Here is a 15,394-nt window from a genome sequence, read left to right on the forward strand (position 1 = left end):
CGTGCAGTCGGTACCCTTATAATTCTTCACAGAATGGTCAGCCAGCATACCCAACAGAGATACCCCCACCCCCATCGTATGAAAGCGTTGTTGGCCAAAGTGACTCTGCTCAGAGTGCCCACACGGAGACGCAAGTTTATTGAAAAGGGCTGGCTCTTAGAACGTGGATGGATACGGGTCAAGATCACAACAACAAAACGCGAAGAGCTGCTTATGTTTTCACATACACAACATCAGGCGCATCCGAAAGTTTTTACCTAAAAAGCTACTCAAACAAGTGCATGCCCTTCTGCACGGCTGCCCTCAGTTGACGTCACCAAATTACAGCGCGCGTACGGAATTTAATTAGCGGCAGGACTGCTGAATCCCTTCACTGGCTCCCCGTTAAAGGTTGGTGTATTGACATTTAAGATATTGTACGGACCGTCACTTGGCTACTTAAAAGAAGTCGTGACAATAAAAGAGAACAATCTACGATCCAACAATAGACTTCTTTTTGAAACAGCATCTCTTAAGTCAAAAAAGACACTTGGTGAGCGGTCCTTTAAAATGGTGGCCCTGTCGGTATGGAACCAAACCAAACCGAGAGCGAACCCTGCTGGATACGTTATAGCCAGACCTAACACTGGTCAAATAGGATCAGCAACTCACGGAGGATCGGGCAATGTAACCACCACCACTCAACATCCTAGCCCTTATGGCATTCAACAGCTTTACGGGCATTCCGAGTATCCCTCGGGATCGGGTTCTTATCCTTCACAACCCGCTGGACATGTGACTTATCCAACGGAAGCAGCTTATCCTTCATTTTTTCGGTACTCCTATAATTCTTCACAGGATGGTCGACAGGCACCATGCCTAAGTTTCATTGGCCAAAGAAACGTTGCTGCCACTGCCCCCCCCCCCCCCCCCCCCCCCGGAGACGCAAGTGTATTGAAAGAGATGAAGGAATTTGCGGCTTGTTTTCCTTGTTTGTAGTACACTCTAAATCAGAAAGATCTGTTTTAGCCCTAAAATAGGGCCGTTTCGGTGAGTAAAATACAGTCCGATTTTTGAGTCTAATTTGGCTCCCTTAAATCAGGACCAATTTGGTCCCAGTGCTGAAATGGGCCCTACCGTGGGCTGGAATAGCCTTTTGATCGAGCTTTTTTGGCCTAAATTGTGCTCAAATGGCTCCAGGAAGGGCTGAATCAGACTTTGGCCTGCAGGGCTGAATTGACACTTTGGGGCTGAAACAGATCTTATCAATTTTCAGTGTATATAACGCCAAAGCTTGTGACAAGAGAGGATTTTTGTGATAAATATTGAATTTACTTGTAAACGCGTAAAAGTGCGGCCCCAGTGTGCTTCCTGATGACATATGTATTAACGAACATCTCCGCGCATGAGCTGTAGCACGGAATTTGAAACGAGGGCAAAAAAGGGGGGAAGGGGAGGGGAGGAAGGTCGAACATGCTCTTTCCTCCTGATAAAGGCTTCATAGACAAAACCGCACTGGCCCGTAGTAGGAAGAGAGTATTCCCTGGTTTACTTTCAGATATAACCTATACATCCATATTTATGTGCCACCGCGTTGAATATATTTTTACAATGATAACTTAATTCAGAGGCAATACAGTGTCTGAGCTCAAGAATTTAGAGAAGGCCAGTAACTCTCCAGACATTGTGATTGGAGAACGAGACAATAAATGATTCAACACAAACAATACTCCTTGGCCTACTGAAAACCGAAGCTACTGCTTATTTAGGCCAATGAAAATAGAAGTCTGGAAGAGCTAGAATTCACTGTTAGGTGATTTTTGGAAAAGTACTGCTTTAGGCAAGGGTCTCTAAATAGAAAGATGAATTTCTTATAATTCATTCGGCGTGTGAAGTTGCAAGAATTTCGCGACAATATGTATTGGCACAGAATAGGAAAGTTGAATGAATTAAAAATGAAACAAAAAGAGTGAAAAAGAAAACGCATTATATCTACGTAGTCTGCTAAGAAACTTTAATTTCTAGTTTGGTCTATTTTCACTTTCGCTTAATAGTAATTAAAATAATTATAAAACAAAAACCCTCCAAAAATTTATCAAACATTGACTGTGCCAACAGTGAAAACCAGCCTTTTATAAATGATTCTGAATCAATCTCGGTAAGAAATAAATTAAATGTATAGAAAAAATAGAATTTATTTAACAGGTTTTATTCACTCCTCTGTTTTCGGCCTGCAGCAAAGGTGACGTCGTAGCCAGGAGATCAATCTGGTCACTCTTTGTTTCTGCAAAGATAAAGTATACAACCAAAGGAGATTGTTAAGTACGAAAATACACAGTTAAGACGTTATCTTCAAGAGCGACGAAGAGCTACGCCACACCGATTAGGTGCTCTTTCTGGTCCGCGAAAACAGCGTTTTACTTCTTTTACTGATTTACTACAGTCACCACAATCTGCCATGTTTAGTCACGGAGTCTTTGTCTCGCAGCACTGAGTGGCCATGACATGACATGGAGGTTAGAGCATGGGCACAATAACAAGATGTCCCCTCTACCGAGAATAAAACCTCAATTACACGAGAAAAACTTGCTTTTATATCTGCATATCACTTAAAGGACGATATTTGCTTTGTAATGATATGGTTGTGGAGATGACACGCATCCGTTCAAAAAACCTGTCCCCACTCCCCACTGATTGCTTAGTAAACTGCGGGAAATTATATACAGTCGTGAGACCGGGTATCATCACCACACTCCCAGGATTTTCATAGGTTGATCTACTGAAATCATTTTAGGCCAATTCAATTTCGCAGAGTATCTGTAAGGTTTAAGCCAACTCACCAAAGTCTTTGGTTTTTTCTCTCCAGTTCGTCTCCTTTCTTCTTTACGAGTTAAAACTTCCCTTCCCCCATCGCGGGAGTCTACAGATTGACGGTTGTTCGCGAGGGAAAGCGGATGTTCGGAAGAAGCAGTGGTCGCCTGGCAAAGTCCACCTTTTGGTTCGTCAGTTCCTCTCTCGTGTTTCTCTTTAATCTTTAGAGGCGAGGATTCAAACGCCTTGTTGCAAGAGGTGATGTTGGTGAGCGTGGTGGCGTTGGAACGCGTAATCTGCGGTATCCGAGGTGCATGGTCGGCTCCTTTTACAGCCAGTGTTGCTGCATTTACCCATTCTGGTGCACAAATGGCGAGTTGCTGTAGGTTTTTTCCCGGCCTTGTGGGCACTTCACTGTAGAGAGCTGATGATTGAGCAACCTCAGGAACTTCAGGGATAGACCAGCTGCTGGTGTTATTAATAAGCGGCGACAGGAACTCGATTGGGTTTTGGCCTTGGGAGGGAACAAGTCTTATCATGAAAACTGTTTTGGGACAGACGATGGTACTTGGGACTAGCTCGATGACACTCTGTGCTATCAGACTTGTTCGGAAATCCGTTTTCTTCACCACGTTCAGAGCGGCAGTTATTTTGTTGCCGCCGTCTATAACAGTTCTGGCTCTTTCTGAATTAGGCGGTTTTGGTGACACCAGGACTCCCTGTGTTACGCTATAACTGTGAGGCAGCACTGCAACCGTCTTTCCTTCCATTGGTCGATTATTGGTGTCGAACTCTGTGATGGTCGCTCCTCCAGACGATGGTTTGGGCCACTGGAAGTACTTTAGCAGTTCAAAGTACCCCTGGTAATAATATCTAAGGTGCTGATACATCGACTCGCCTACGCTGTAGCCCAAATCGAGTTCCTGTTTTGCTCGGTCAAGTTCTTGTTTCCTCTGCTGAAGCTCCTGGGTGCTCTGATCAAGCTTATCTAACAGTGAAGTACAGTGGGCTTTCATCTTGAGATTTCTTGTCTTCACATCGTTTAGTTCCCTAACGGCGTTCTTATGCCTCCACTTGATGTCCTGTTGCGATTCCTTTAGCCGCGCTAACTCTTTCTTCAATTTATTTTCTTTTAACTTTCTCGACGTTTCGAGATCCTTGAGGTTCTTTTGAGATTTTTCCAACTCCTCTCTCTGGATATGATTATCCTCTTCTAGCCACTGTCGCTCTGATTGCAGGTTGTTAATCACTGCAGCGTGTTGCGCTATGGTAGCTGCTTGTTGGTTCACAATTGCTACAAGCTGCTCATAGCTGTACACATACATCTGTGCCATCCTTAAACGACGGAATCTTTTAAATGTACTAAAAAAATCTTTTCTTAGAAAAAAAATCACTTCACCGCTCTATATAATCTTCCGCTAACTTTCAATCACGTTCGTCTTCTTCCAAAAGTGAGGTTTTAATGATGTTAGTGATGTCATAAACAATTACCCTCACTTGTAAATTTCTTTTGCGCGCGCGCTAGCGCGCACTGGCTTTTCTAGAGCTGCGATACTAATGGTCAGCACCAGAACATTTGTGGAGAGATCACACCCGACGTCAAGTGGCCGCTTATTAGAGGGTTTAAAAAAAACGGTGAACCTGAAAAGTGGTCGCGCTCACACTTGGAGAAGTGATGTTTACGAGAGGTTCTAATTCTGGAGTTTTATTAGGAAAATTTTGGAGTTTCGGAAAGGAGGTTTGTTATGACAGGTGATCCCTTTCGAGATGTGGTCGCACATGAAGGTTCGAGTGTATGAAATCTTCCTAGTTAAAAAGTGCACTTAGCACGAAAGTATTAATTAAGGACATTATTTGTACCATTGGCAGCGGGCAGCGGATCCAAAGGGTGCGGGGGAGACTTTTTGGTGTCGAAAAGCGCTGGGAAGTAATAGATCAAAAACGAGTGCGAGTGCTTGACCGGGGTATCCAGACACCGAGAAACAGATGAAAGCATGAGGCCGTAGGCCGAGTGCTTTTATTGTTTCGAGTATCAACTGAACAGAATCCTGTTTCTCCAACACGGGTTTATCCTCCATGCAATCAGCGATGAATGGTTCTAATTTTCTTCACGATGTTTTTGCAGGCGTTTCTGGGGAAAAGGGGAAAGATGGAAGCGAAAAAGGGAGAGAGCAAAACTCCTCTCCCCTATCCCCTTAGGAAGGCCTGATACTCAGGCTACCTCTGTTGGTGTTTGGGCGAACCCTTTCTGGGGCCTTTGAAGATGACTCACGATGTAGCTTTTGTAAAGAGGAAAGGCTTGTGATGGTGCAAAGGCTGAAGAATTGTCGCATCGCTGGACCGACTTTCTTAGCAATCGGCGTTTTTTTGTGGATGACTACCATTATAGTGTATACTCGCACCCCGAGAAAGGACCAGATGTTGGACAAGTTATAACCATACCGATAAAGCTCTGTAATGTGTTGCCGCGGCCCTAACTGAAATATACCATGGTGCTGGTTACTCATAATCACTCCGTCTTCATTTAGTAATACTATATTAGCCCCTGAAAGAGTCGTGTTGGAGCTCATACGATACTCTTACTTAATGAGAACTGTATCGAGAGACAATTTAAAACTGTATAGAGTCAGTATATCAACATTGTTAAGAACACAGCTACCTTGAAGATCTGAATGAAAGTGATCTTTGAGCTAACTTATCTATTGGCCATCCAATGGCAAATAGTGAACCCGCGCACGGACTGAAATCAACCAGTAAGGGGGTCTAAACTCTAGTGAAAACGATTATTTAGTTGAGCCAAAACAAATGTATAGTTCATGAAATTTTTTAACATTCTCCAAAAATGCCACAATTCGATTTTCATTTTACATCGCTTTATTTCAACATCAAAGAAATCGGCCCCTGACATCATGCACAGCCAGAAAAAAAAAGAAACAAACAAGCAAAGAAAAATAACAATTAAACCCTGATTATGTATATTCCGCAGAAATCTTTATGCATTGTTCTCTCTCGCGGTACTGAAGTTGTAGTAGTTGACGTGCAGAAGTACATTGTGCATGATGAAGTTATTCCTCCTTTAATTTTATCCTCACCACAAGAGAGACCTGCACTTGAGCTAAAATGTGGATCAGTTCCGGTGTTAGCAGGAAATGAAATATCGGCTGCGGAGTCACAAAACTTCCCATTAAATGACCTAATCTGTTTACCACAAAAAGAAAAGGCATTTCAAGCCTGCCTTTTAGCTGCTTCCGAAAGTTCACATGGTGTAACTTTAATGAAATACAAATCTCTCCAAAAGAAGACATGAAAAGTACTTCTCTGTTTTCAATTATTAAGGCAAAATACCAACTACAGCCTTACGGTACCGACAAAGAAAAAATTGAATATAATTATTTATGTTTCCGGTCAAAAAATTTACCTTGTTTGAAATTTTATTTCCTTTTCCCAGGGAATGGTAAGGACCTCAAAACAAGTTCATATCAAAAGAAAACAAAAGAAACATGACAGAACATGTATTTTGTTAAGATGCTCTGACACAGACTTTATGCAGACGAAGGAACCTTTTCTTTTTGTGGGGTGGAAATAGGGAGCAAAAGTGTTTTTGAGAGACGCGTGACAACCGGAAGTGGAAGTACCTTTTTTCCTTTCAACATACCTCCAAGCTAACAAATTTGTCTTTACTAAGTGTCTTTACTCTCATAATGAGACACGATTTGCCTGAAAATTTGGGCAAAACCACTGCCCAAGAATAAAACAGTCTCAAACACTCGGCTTTGTTCCAGGCTTTGTTTCAGCTCCCCATTGTGACGTCCTAAACGTAACCAGAGTTAAGATAGAATTCTACCAAAAGAATCAAGCCGAATTTCATTTTAAGGCGCGCTGGACAACCCGCAGTGGGTGCTGGGTGGCTGGAGGTGGTCATCTTGTTTTGAAAAGGAAAACCATCGAAGAGCAATGACGTAGCTGCGTCACAGCAAGTCATAGCATAAAAATTAGAAAAGCTGAAAGCTTTATTAAGTAACCTTAAGCCAGCTGGAACCAGTTTTTAACTAGAAGTGATTATTACGACTTGCACCGTTCGTTGTAGCAATATGAATCGACAGAATTTTGCTTTCCCGAGAGGGGTTTTTATTGATCAAAGATACGGACAGTCAGGACAACGTAGCGTGGCCGAATCCTGCAAGATAGTTGTTCTCCCAACTCTGCTTTCCTTCACGATTATATTTTTGTTCGTTGGTTTTATCTTGACCATGGTTGGAAATTTTGCGAAACCTTCCTGGGGCCCTGAAGATGACTGGTGTGGTTTCTGTAAAGAAGACAGGCTTAAGACGGAGCGAAATCTAAAGAAATGTCGAATCGTTGGGCCAATTTTCTTGGGGATCGGCGGTTTATCTTTAATTGTTACCATAGCGTACATTTGCATCCGGAGAAAGAACAATACTGGACAAGGTATAACCAGACCGAACACTGGTCAAGCAGTGGGTTCAACAACTCAAGGAGGATCGGGCAATGTGACGACCACCACTCAATATCCTAGCCCCTATGGCTTTCAACAGCCCGCCTATGGACAAACGCCCGAGTATCCCTCGGGATTAGGACCTTATACCTCAACACCCGCTGGATATGCATCTTATCCTCCATCGACTCAGTACCCCTATAATTCTTCACAGAGTGGTCCACAGGCACTATCTCCAACAGAGATAAATGCACCCCCATCGTATGAAAGTATTGTTGGCCAAAATAACTCTGCTCCAAGTGCTCCCCCGGAGACGCAAGTTTATTAAAAAGAGATGAAAGAATGAACGGTCAGATTTTACCGCTTGTTTTCCTTATGTTGTAGTGATAAATACAGTAATTTAGATTTCAAATAATGTTGTCATTGACTTTAGCTATATACGGCTATCTCGAGGAAGGTTGTTCGAAAAAATGAGCACGCGACAATCCCGAAAAGTAAAATGGGATATGATCAATACACGGTGCCTGACACTATAGTTAGCTGTCGAACCTACTTTTGTTGCTTTCATTTATCATTCGCAAACGTACTTCCATGGCCTCTCGTGCCATTCTTTCAAATTTCTCTGAAGAATAGTGAACCCAAAAACCATCCACAATTATACCTTTCGGAATTGTCGGGTGCACTTTTTCCGAAAACGTTTCTCGAAATAGCCGTATATGCATAAACGCATCTGATGGCCGAGTACGTATCAATGAACATCTCCGCGTGATCGTGAGTTGTTGCACGGAAGTTAAAACGAGGGCCAAAAAAACGAGAAATTGAGGGGGAAGGGGAGGGGAGGAAAGTGACACTCTTCGCTCTTGATAAAGTCGTCATAGACAGTAACACCGGATTGCAGCGATTGAGCTGTCACTGTTTACTTTAAGATGCAACCTATATATCTATGTGCTAATGTGGAGGACGGATATGATTTTCGGGCATTGTAGACCGCGAACAGGGTATTGAAACAAGAGACAGATTAATTTTTTTCGTATTCATGGTTAGTGAATTTATAATGAGCAGTAAAACTGGTCTGCTTGGTGGTAAAATAGAATTAATTTAGCGTAGAAAAGGAACTGAAGCGGTAGCAACTAAATGTTAGAGAAAGAAACTTACATACATGCAAAAGAAAAAAGAAAGATTATGGCAACGTCTAGTAGATATTAGAGTTTTGAAGGATTTTATTGGTGAAGTAAGTGGCTGAGTTTGTCATGAATCAGAGGAATAGCCTAGTACAGTTTGAAACCGATCTTTATAATTACGGCTGAGTGGTATCGACGTCTATCGAGGACAATTTTTAAAAACTGTATATCAACACTTCTGTAAACCAGATCACAGTATATCGAATCATACCTTTAAGATATACCGGCTAAAGCGTCGTAAACACTGTGAAGTCGTTGGCAACGTGGACGATACATCGTTTCAGAGAAGGAGGTTACATGCTAGACTCCAACATACCGTATTTATTCGATTAAGCGCCCTGGGCGCTTATTAAATTTTTGGACCTTGAGAGTGGGCTCTTATTCGAAGCTGGGCGCTTATTAAAATTTCACCATTTCCAGCAAGTTTAGGATGTTTATTTTGCAACAAACCAAAAAAGATAATAACAAAACGCGAAGATGTAACAAATCAAGTTTCGGTAAAATACTCTGAAGGAAACTCCGTCTTCGGGGAAGTCTCTTATTAGTACTTATTCATTTTGTTGGGTGGGAGGGGGAAGGAGGGCTTGCTTACTGAGTTAGAGTCAGGAAGGGGGAGGGGTGGGCGCTTAGTAACTTTTTCTGCCTTTTAAACGGGCGCTTATTCGAGGTGGGTGCTTATTCGAGGTTGGGCACTTATTCGGATAAATACGGTATGTGGAAGGCCTTAAATAACATAGTTTGTCTTAAGATACCTGACCACATTTTTTATTGGAAGGGTAATTATAAAATCATCCGCCTGTGAAGTTCATTCAACCCTCCGAATTAGGAAATACTTACAAGTTTAGTTTCTTTGCTAGAACAATTAATTAAGGACTGGAATAATTTAAGTGATTCTGTGATTGAATTTGAATCATATAATGGCTTCAAACGAGCCGTGAGTAATTTAGTCATCTTATTTGTTATAACAAGAGTATAGATGATGGTTTTTAGTATCATTTATAAGAATTTAATTAATTTATGATATATTTATAAGTAACTCGACTATTTAAATTGTATCATGTGTATTGTTTAAATACTAATGCAGTTTCTCGTTGCTTTTCATTATTTCAATACTGTAAGCTCCTGCTGACCATATCTATGTAATGGGAAACGTTAAGGATTTAAGTTGTAGACAGGGGTGGGGGAGGGGGAGGTAACTCTTTTGTTTTCCACCTAAGTTTCTTGACCCACTCTGCCTGCCAGTATGACGTCACATAGTAACGGGCAAGAGCCTTGGGCTGCTTGTGCAAATTAGCAACAGATACGACAGTTATTTGGACGAGCGAGGTCGAGGAAAAGCTAAGAAGCTAGCAAATATCGCTATATATCGCTAATTTGATCGAATTTGTGTGAGCTTTGGTGTTGCTGTAATCTGCTTGTGTAAACCGTTTTGATATTTTTTTGTCCGTGATTGTATAATTTTTGTTTAATTTGTTTTGTGGGCCGTGTTGCGGGATCGCTATCTATTTCACGGGACCGGCAAGATCATCAAAACTTAAATGTATTTTTTTTCTCTAAAATAGGCAGGGTCTAGTCTCCAGAATAGAAGGTTCCATTCACAGATCACGCATGTTTATATTTCATCTATTCTTTATGCTAATTAAATGGGTCTAACTTCATATCAATCCTTTCGAGTGCGGGCCTCTGTTGATCTCCCAATTCTCCACCAAATTCAGTAAAGCTAGTTCGATCGATTATCTACATCGAGTAGACCCGTTGAACCCAAAATAATGCGAAATAGCTTTGAAATACGGGCTTAAGCTAATTTTCCTCAAATCTATATTTGAATTCATGATAAATACAGCTCCACCAGCTTCCAACAGCGTCCATGGCAGAGAAAAATTGTTTTGATATGACAAAATTAATTTTTCAAATCATGTGTGTCAGTGTGATGCCGTGGTCAAGGAGTTGCTTGCACGTGCAGATAACCCGGGTTCCACTCCCGGCGACGCTGCATTTTTGCTGTGTCTTTATACCGTTTTTTTTTCTGTTTGGTCTCTTTTTTTAACACTTTTTTTCCTTTTGGCCTTTTTTTCTTTATTCTTACTGCTGACCCTGCTGGTCGAGAACTTGAATCAATATATATTTTAAGCTTAAGTCCTGAGTTTTATTTTGGAAAAGGGATTTCAAAAGCTCTTGATCTGCATACTGGCCAAGATTACGATCAGATAAAAACCATAAGCAGTCAAGACATGTCCCTCCGCTGAAACAGCCGAATTTTTTTCAATGTTGGTTGAGATCATGACAAACAACACACAGTCGCACCACAAACTGTACTAATTTACACCCAACACCCACCGGGGACCCACTGGTGAAAGTTAAACTTCCCTTTTGTACATCGTCTTAGTCATCAATATTATTACCCTAAAATCTCCACTGGGTTTGCCCCCAAAAAATAATTAAACGAAACCTTTTATTGGTTTTCGGGATTTTATTACAGAACTACAGGTGTATGCCCAATACAGTATTAAAATGCGGTAAAGCAACAAGATTCAATGCTCACAGTCTCTCACCAATACCTGTCATTCAGCTTCCTCTTTCAAAGCTACAGCTAAGCGAACTTTGAGAGGAATGATATGGGCCGGGGTTCCACTAGCTCTGAAGAGCTGAAAATACGCACAATGTAAAGTATAATACATCCTTTCATCAACCTTCTATTGCTGTGTCTAAACTCCTCAATCTTTAACCCTTTAAACCCTAACATCAAAATTCAAATTCTTATTTGCTATCCCTATACGTTTTCAATAGAAATAGTGGGGAGAATTTGTTGAAGTATCAATTACATTCATCTTGTGTGATCATGTCCTTAATTCTCATGACCACTCTATTTTATAAAGCATTGATATAACATGGAGAAATTTGACGCTGATCACTCTTAGGGCTTAAAGGGTTAAAATTCATTACACCACTGGACATTTCATTCCAAAAAAGTACCTAAGTCTAGTTTTCTATGACAATAGAAACCTTAAAATCTCCAAATCCAAGAAATCGGAACAGTATTTCCGTGATAAAATCGAAATTTTTATCCGTCTCTTCGATGAACATGCACTTTGCTCGCCATTTTGAAAGTCACTGACTCGAGACGTGACGTCATACTGGCAGGCGGACTGTACTACAGATTTCCTTGGAGACACCTCCCCCCCCCCCGGTTGTAGATGTATAGTTTTAGAAAATGAATTAGGGCGAGAGCGAAAAAGGGTATACACATTATATCTACGTATAGTCTGCTAAGAAACTTCAATTTCTGGCTTTGCCTATTTTCACTTTCGCTCAGCAGTAATTAAAAGAAATAACTTCCAAAAATTTATCAAACATCGACTGTGCGAACAATGTCCTAAGAGAGGCATGTTTAGAGAATGCAAATAAACCCTTGGAAAACCACTAAAATGACAACAATGAAACAATGCTAAGCTATAAGTGACAAAATATCAAAGATACAAAATTATAATTCAAATCCACAAATTCACTATCAAGATCGATACAATTAGCATCAACTTGCTCTTTGAATGTGTCAAGATTGTAGAATTTATTTTTAATTCCCACGTGTCTCTTGTCATGTATCAAGAATACGTTTTTTAAATAAAGATGCTTGTTTTTTAAATCAAAAAGAGAGACGACAGTTTTTGATCAGTTCTGTTTCCGAGAGGGACTGAAAACGAGAACACAGGTTGGAGCTGTAGAAGGCCTAAATGTAATAAAGTCCTAAATGTAATAACAATTTGCCCTAAATGTAATAAACTCTCAAGCTGCCAATTACAGTAATTACTCGAATAAGCCCTGCCCTCAAATAAGCGCCGCATTTGGAGGGGGTGGGAGAGTTAATTAGCGCCGCGGCGCTTATTCGGTTAAATACATACTAAGCGGTATTGCTATGGTATTAAGCTCCGCTCTCAAATAAGCACCGCATTTTTGGAGAAAAAAGTTAATAAGCGCCGCGGCGCTTATTCGCGTAAATTCGGTACATTTCCTTATGCACTGTGAAACTTAACGTTTACAAATAAATTGCTTGTAAACGGCAAAGTAACAGTATTTTTCTAAAAAAAGCAATATTTAAGCGATAGAAAACTTTTTTCCTGTGTTTGAATAGCCTGACTATGTAACTAACTATGTAATTATTAAGTCAGGAGCCTGTTGCGAATAAGCATTCCAACATCAAAAACAATTCCGTTGATTCCTATATAGCAAGGCTTCTTATTTCAGAAGTTCTTTTCAATTCTTTTTCTATTTCCTCTTCTGCCTTGTTACTGTTGTCATCTTTTCTCAACAGCAACAAACGCAAACGAAGGTAGGGCTTCCTTAAAAACCTATGTAATGACACAAGGTCAACATCATATCTGTATAAAAGTATTAACAGCTCTTTTGATTCTCTTACAGTGAGACTTACAGTGGAGCTCGTTAATGTTGCTTTTCCTTTCATTTCCTTTTTTCCCCTATTTTCCTATTTTTTTCACAAAAAAAACTATATCACAAATGATCAAACATTAGCAACAAAAAACTAACAGTAACTTTTCTGCAATGAGGTGTTTTAGGCAGTCATATTCTTTGTTTGTTTGCTTTAGTTTTCATGTCCCTCCATCTCATCTCTTTTTCCAAAAAATTCTTTTGATGATATACCAACCGTACTCTCCTCTTTCAATGTCCAACCAGGCATTTGCCCATTTTGGGTTGGAAATAATCCGTCGTAGCTCGATCACCAGGCCGCTTGAGGGTCCATATTCCTTGATGATCCTGCGGACACTGATTACATGATATTCTACACCTCGGGGGATATAAACCTTTGGCAACATTCGAGTTAGGTTTTGCGCCACCGCCCTAAATCTTATTTGTAAACGTTAAGTTTCACAGTGCATAAGGAAATGTACGGAATTTACGCGAATTAGCGCCGCGGTGCTTATTAACTTTTTTCTCCAAAAATGCGGCGCTTATTTGAGAGCGGAGCTTAATACCATAGCAATACCGCTTAGTAACGTATTTACTCCAATAAGCGCCGCGGCGCCTCATGCGGCGCTTATTTGAGGGCTGGGCTTATTCGAGTAATTACTGTAGTTGGCAGCTTGAGTTTATTACATTTAGGGCAAATTGTTATTACATTTAGGACTTTATTACATTTAGGACAAAATGTTCTTACATTTAGGACTTTATTACATTTAGGACCGTTTATTACATTTAGGCCTTCTACAGCAGCTTCTGATCGTTTCTATCCAAATGCAAGTGAAGTTTTCGAAGGTTTGCCCTCCCTTTTGCAGCACTGCGGGGACTGTGTCAAAGAAAATACCGATGGGGGGCACGCAGAATTTCTTGCAAGACGTCAAGAGGAATATCAACGCCCTTTGTGTGATTTGTGGGTGATGTATGGTCGAGTTACGGAGTCGGCCCAGGAGAATCAGCTTACTCAGGATTTGGAACTATTAATGCAGGTGATGGACTCCAGATTACAATCACTTGGAAAACTAAACAGTGACTTCCATTATCTCGGCAATAAAGAAGAGTCAAGTACTACGCAGAATTCACAGTTATTAACTCTCGAAAGGTCAGGTAATGCTGAATACCCTGCTCGCAGGGCCGGGTAAATGCTGAAAGACCTGGATATGAAATTAGGCAAGAGCAAATCCATGAACTAAGAGAGGCATTGGGGTTTCGTTGGGTAGATATTGCAAGGATACTAGGAATGTCTCCTAGGACACTTAGTCGGCAGAGGCAAGAATTTGGTATGCCACTCGGTCAACAGCATAAATTTTCCTCCTGGTCCGACACCTAGACAATATTGTGAGAAGCATTCTTTCAGTTACTCCACTGTGAATTCTGCGTAGTACTTGACTCTTCTGTATTGCCTTCATAATGAAAGTCACTGTTTAGTGTTGCAAGTGATTGTAATCTGGAGTTCGTTATCTGTATAAAACGTTCCAAATCCTGAGTAAGTTGATTCTGCTGCAGTAGTGCTGGACCGACTCCGTAACTCGACCATACATCACACGCAAAGTGCGTTGATATTCCTCTAGGACGCCTTGCAAGAAATTCTGCGTGCCCCCCATCGGTGTTTTCGTTCACACAGTCCCCGCTCTGCTGCAAAAGAGAGATCAAACCTTCGAAAAATTCATTTACTTTTGGAATATAGAAACGATTAGAAGCCATCTTGAATTCCAACTTGTGTTCTCGTTTTCAGTCCCTCTCGGAAACAGAACTGATCAAAAAATGTCGTCTCTCTTCTTGATTTAAAAAAAAAAAATCTTGATTTACAAAAAGTATCTCTTGATACATGACAAGAAACACGTGGGAATTGAAATTAAATTCTACAATCTTGACACATTCAAAAAGTAAGTTGATGCTAATTGTATCGATCTTGACAGTGAATTTGTTATTTGAATTATAAAGTTCCATCTTTGATATTTTGTAAATTTTGTAGCATAGTCGCAAGGCATTTGACTGAAGTAGCCTAAATCTGACGTACTGAAGCCATTGCGTCAAAAGACTATATAAGCTGCATTCAGCAAAATTAAGAACAGTTTTCAACTGATTTTTAGAAGGTTGAAACAAAGTTTTGATTATAAAACAATTATACATAGTCTATAGACGGCTGGTGCCGTTTTTATTTTGTTGCAGAATGAATCAACAGAATCCTGTTCCTCCAACAAGGGTTTATCCCACATGCAATCAGCGACGAATAGTTATAATTTTCTTCACGATAATGTTTTTGCTCGTTGGTTTTGTCTTGACCTCTGTTGGCGTTTGGGCGAAACCTTTCTGGGGCCCTGAAGATGACCCACGATGCAGCTTTTGTAAAGAGGAAAGGATTGCGATGGAGCAAAGGCTAAAGAATTGTCGCATCGCTGGACCGATTTTCTTAGCAATCGGCGTTTTTTTGTGGATGACTACCATTATAGTGTATACTCGCACCCCGAGAAAGGACCAGATGTTGGACAAGTTATAA

The 15,394-nt window shown here is 40.7% G+C and overlaps 1 protein-coding gene and 1 long non-coding RNA gene across 2 annotated transcripts; both read left to right on the top strand.

Annotated features, from left to right (window-relative positions):
* The first annotated feature begins 6,881 nt into the window (after window positions 1-6,881).
* Window positions 6,882-7,732, top strand: LOC140924992 (uncharacterized). The gene has a single exon (XM_073374958.1). The coding sequence runs from the start codon at window positions 6,882-6,884 to the stop codon at window positions 7,572-7,574; it is 693 nt and encodes a 230-aa protein (XP_073231059.1). The 3' UTR covers window positions 7,575-7,732.
* Window positions 7,733-14,662: 6,930 nt separating this feature from the next.
* On the top strand, window positions 14,663-15,394 carry LOC140926496 (uncharacterized). The gene is made up of 2 exons (XR_012164436.1): window positions 14,663-14,780; window positions 15,067-15,394. It is a non-coding gene; the product is annotated as an uncharacterized lncRNA (long non-coding RNA).

Source organism: Porites lutea, chromosome 2 (genome assembly GCF_958299795.1).
Source record: "Porites lutea chromosome 2, jaPorLute2.1, whole genome shotgun sequence".
In the NCBI taxonomy this organism is placed as follows: Eukaryota; Metazoa; Cnidaria; class Anthozoa; order Scleractinia; family Poritidae; genus Porites; species Porites lutea.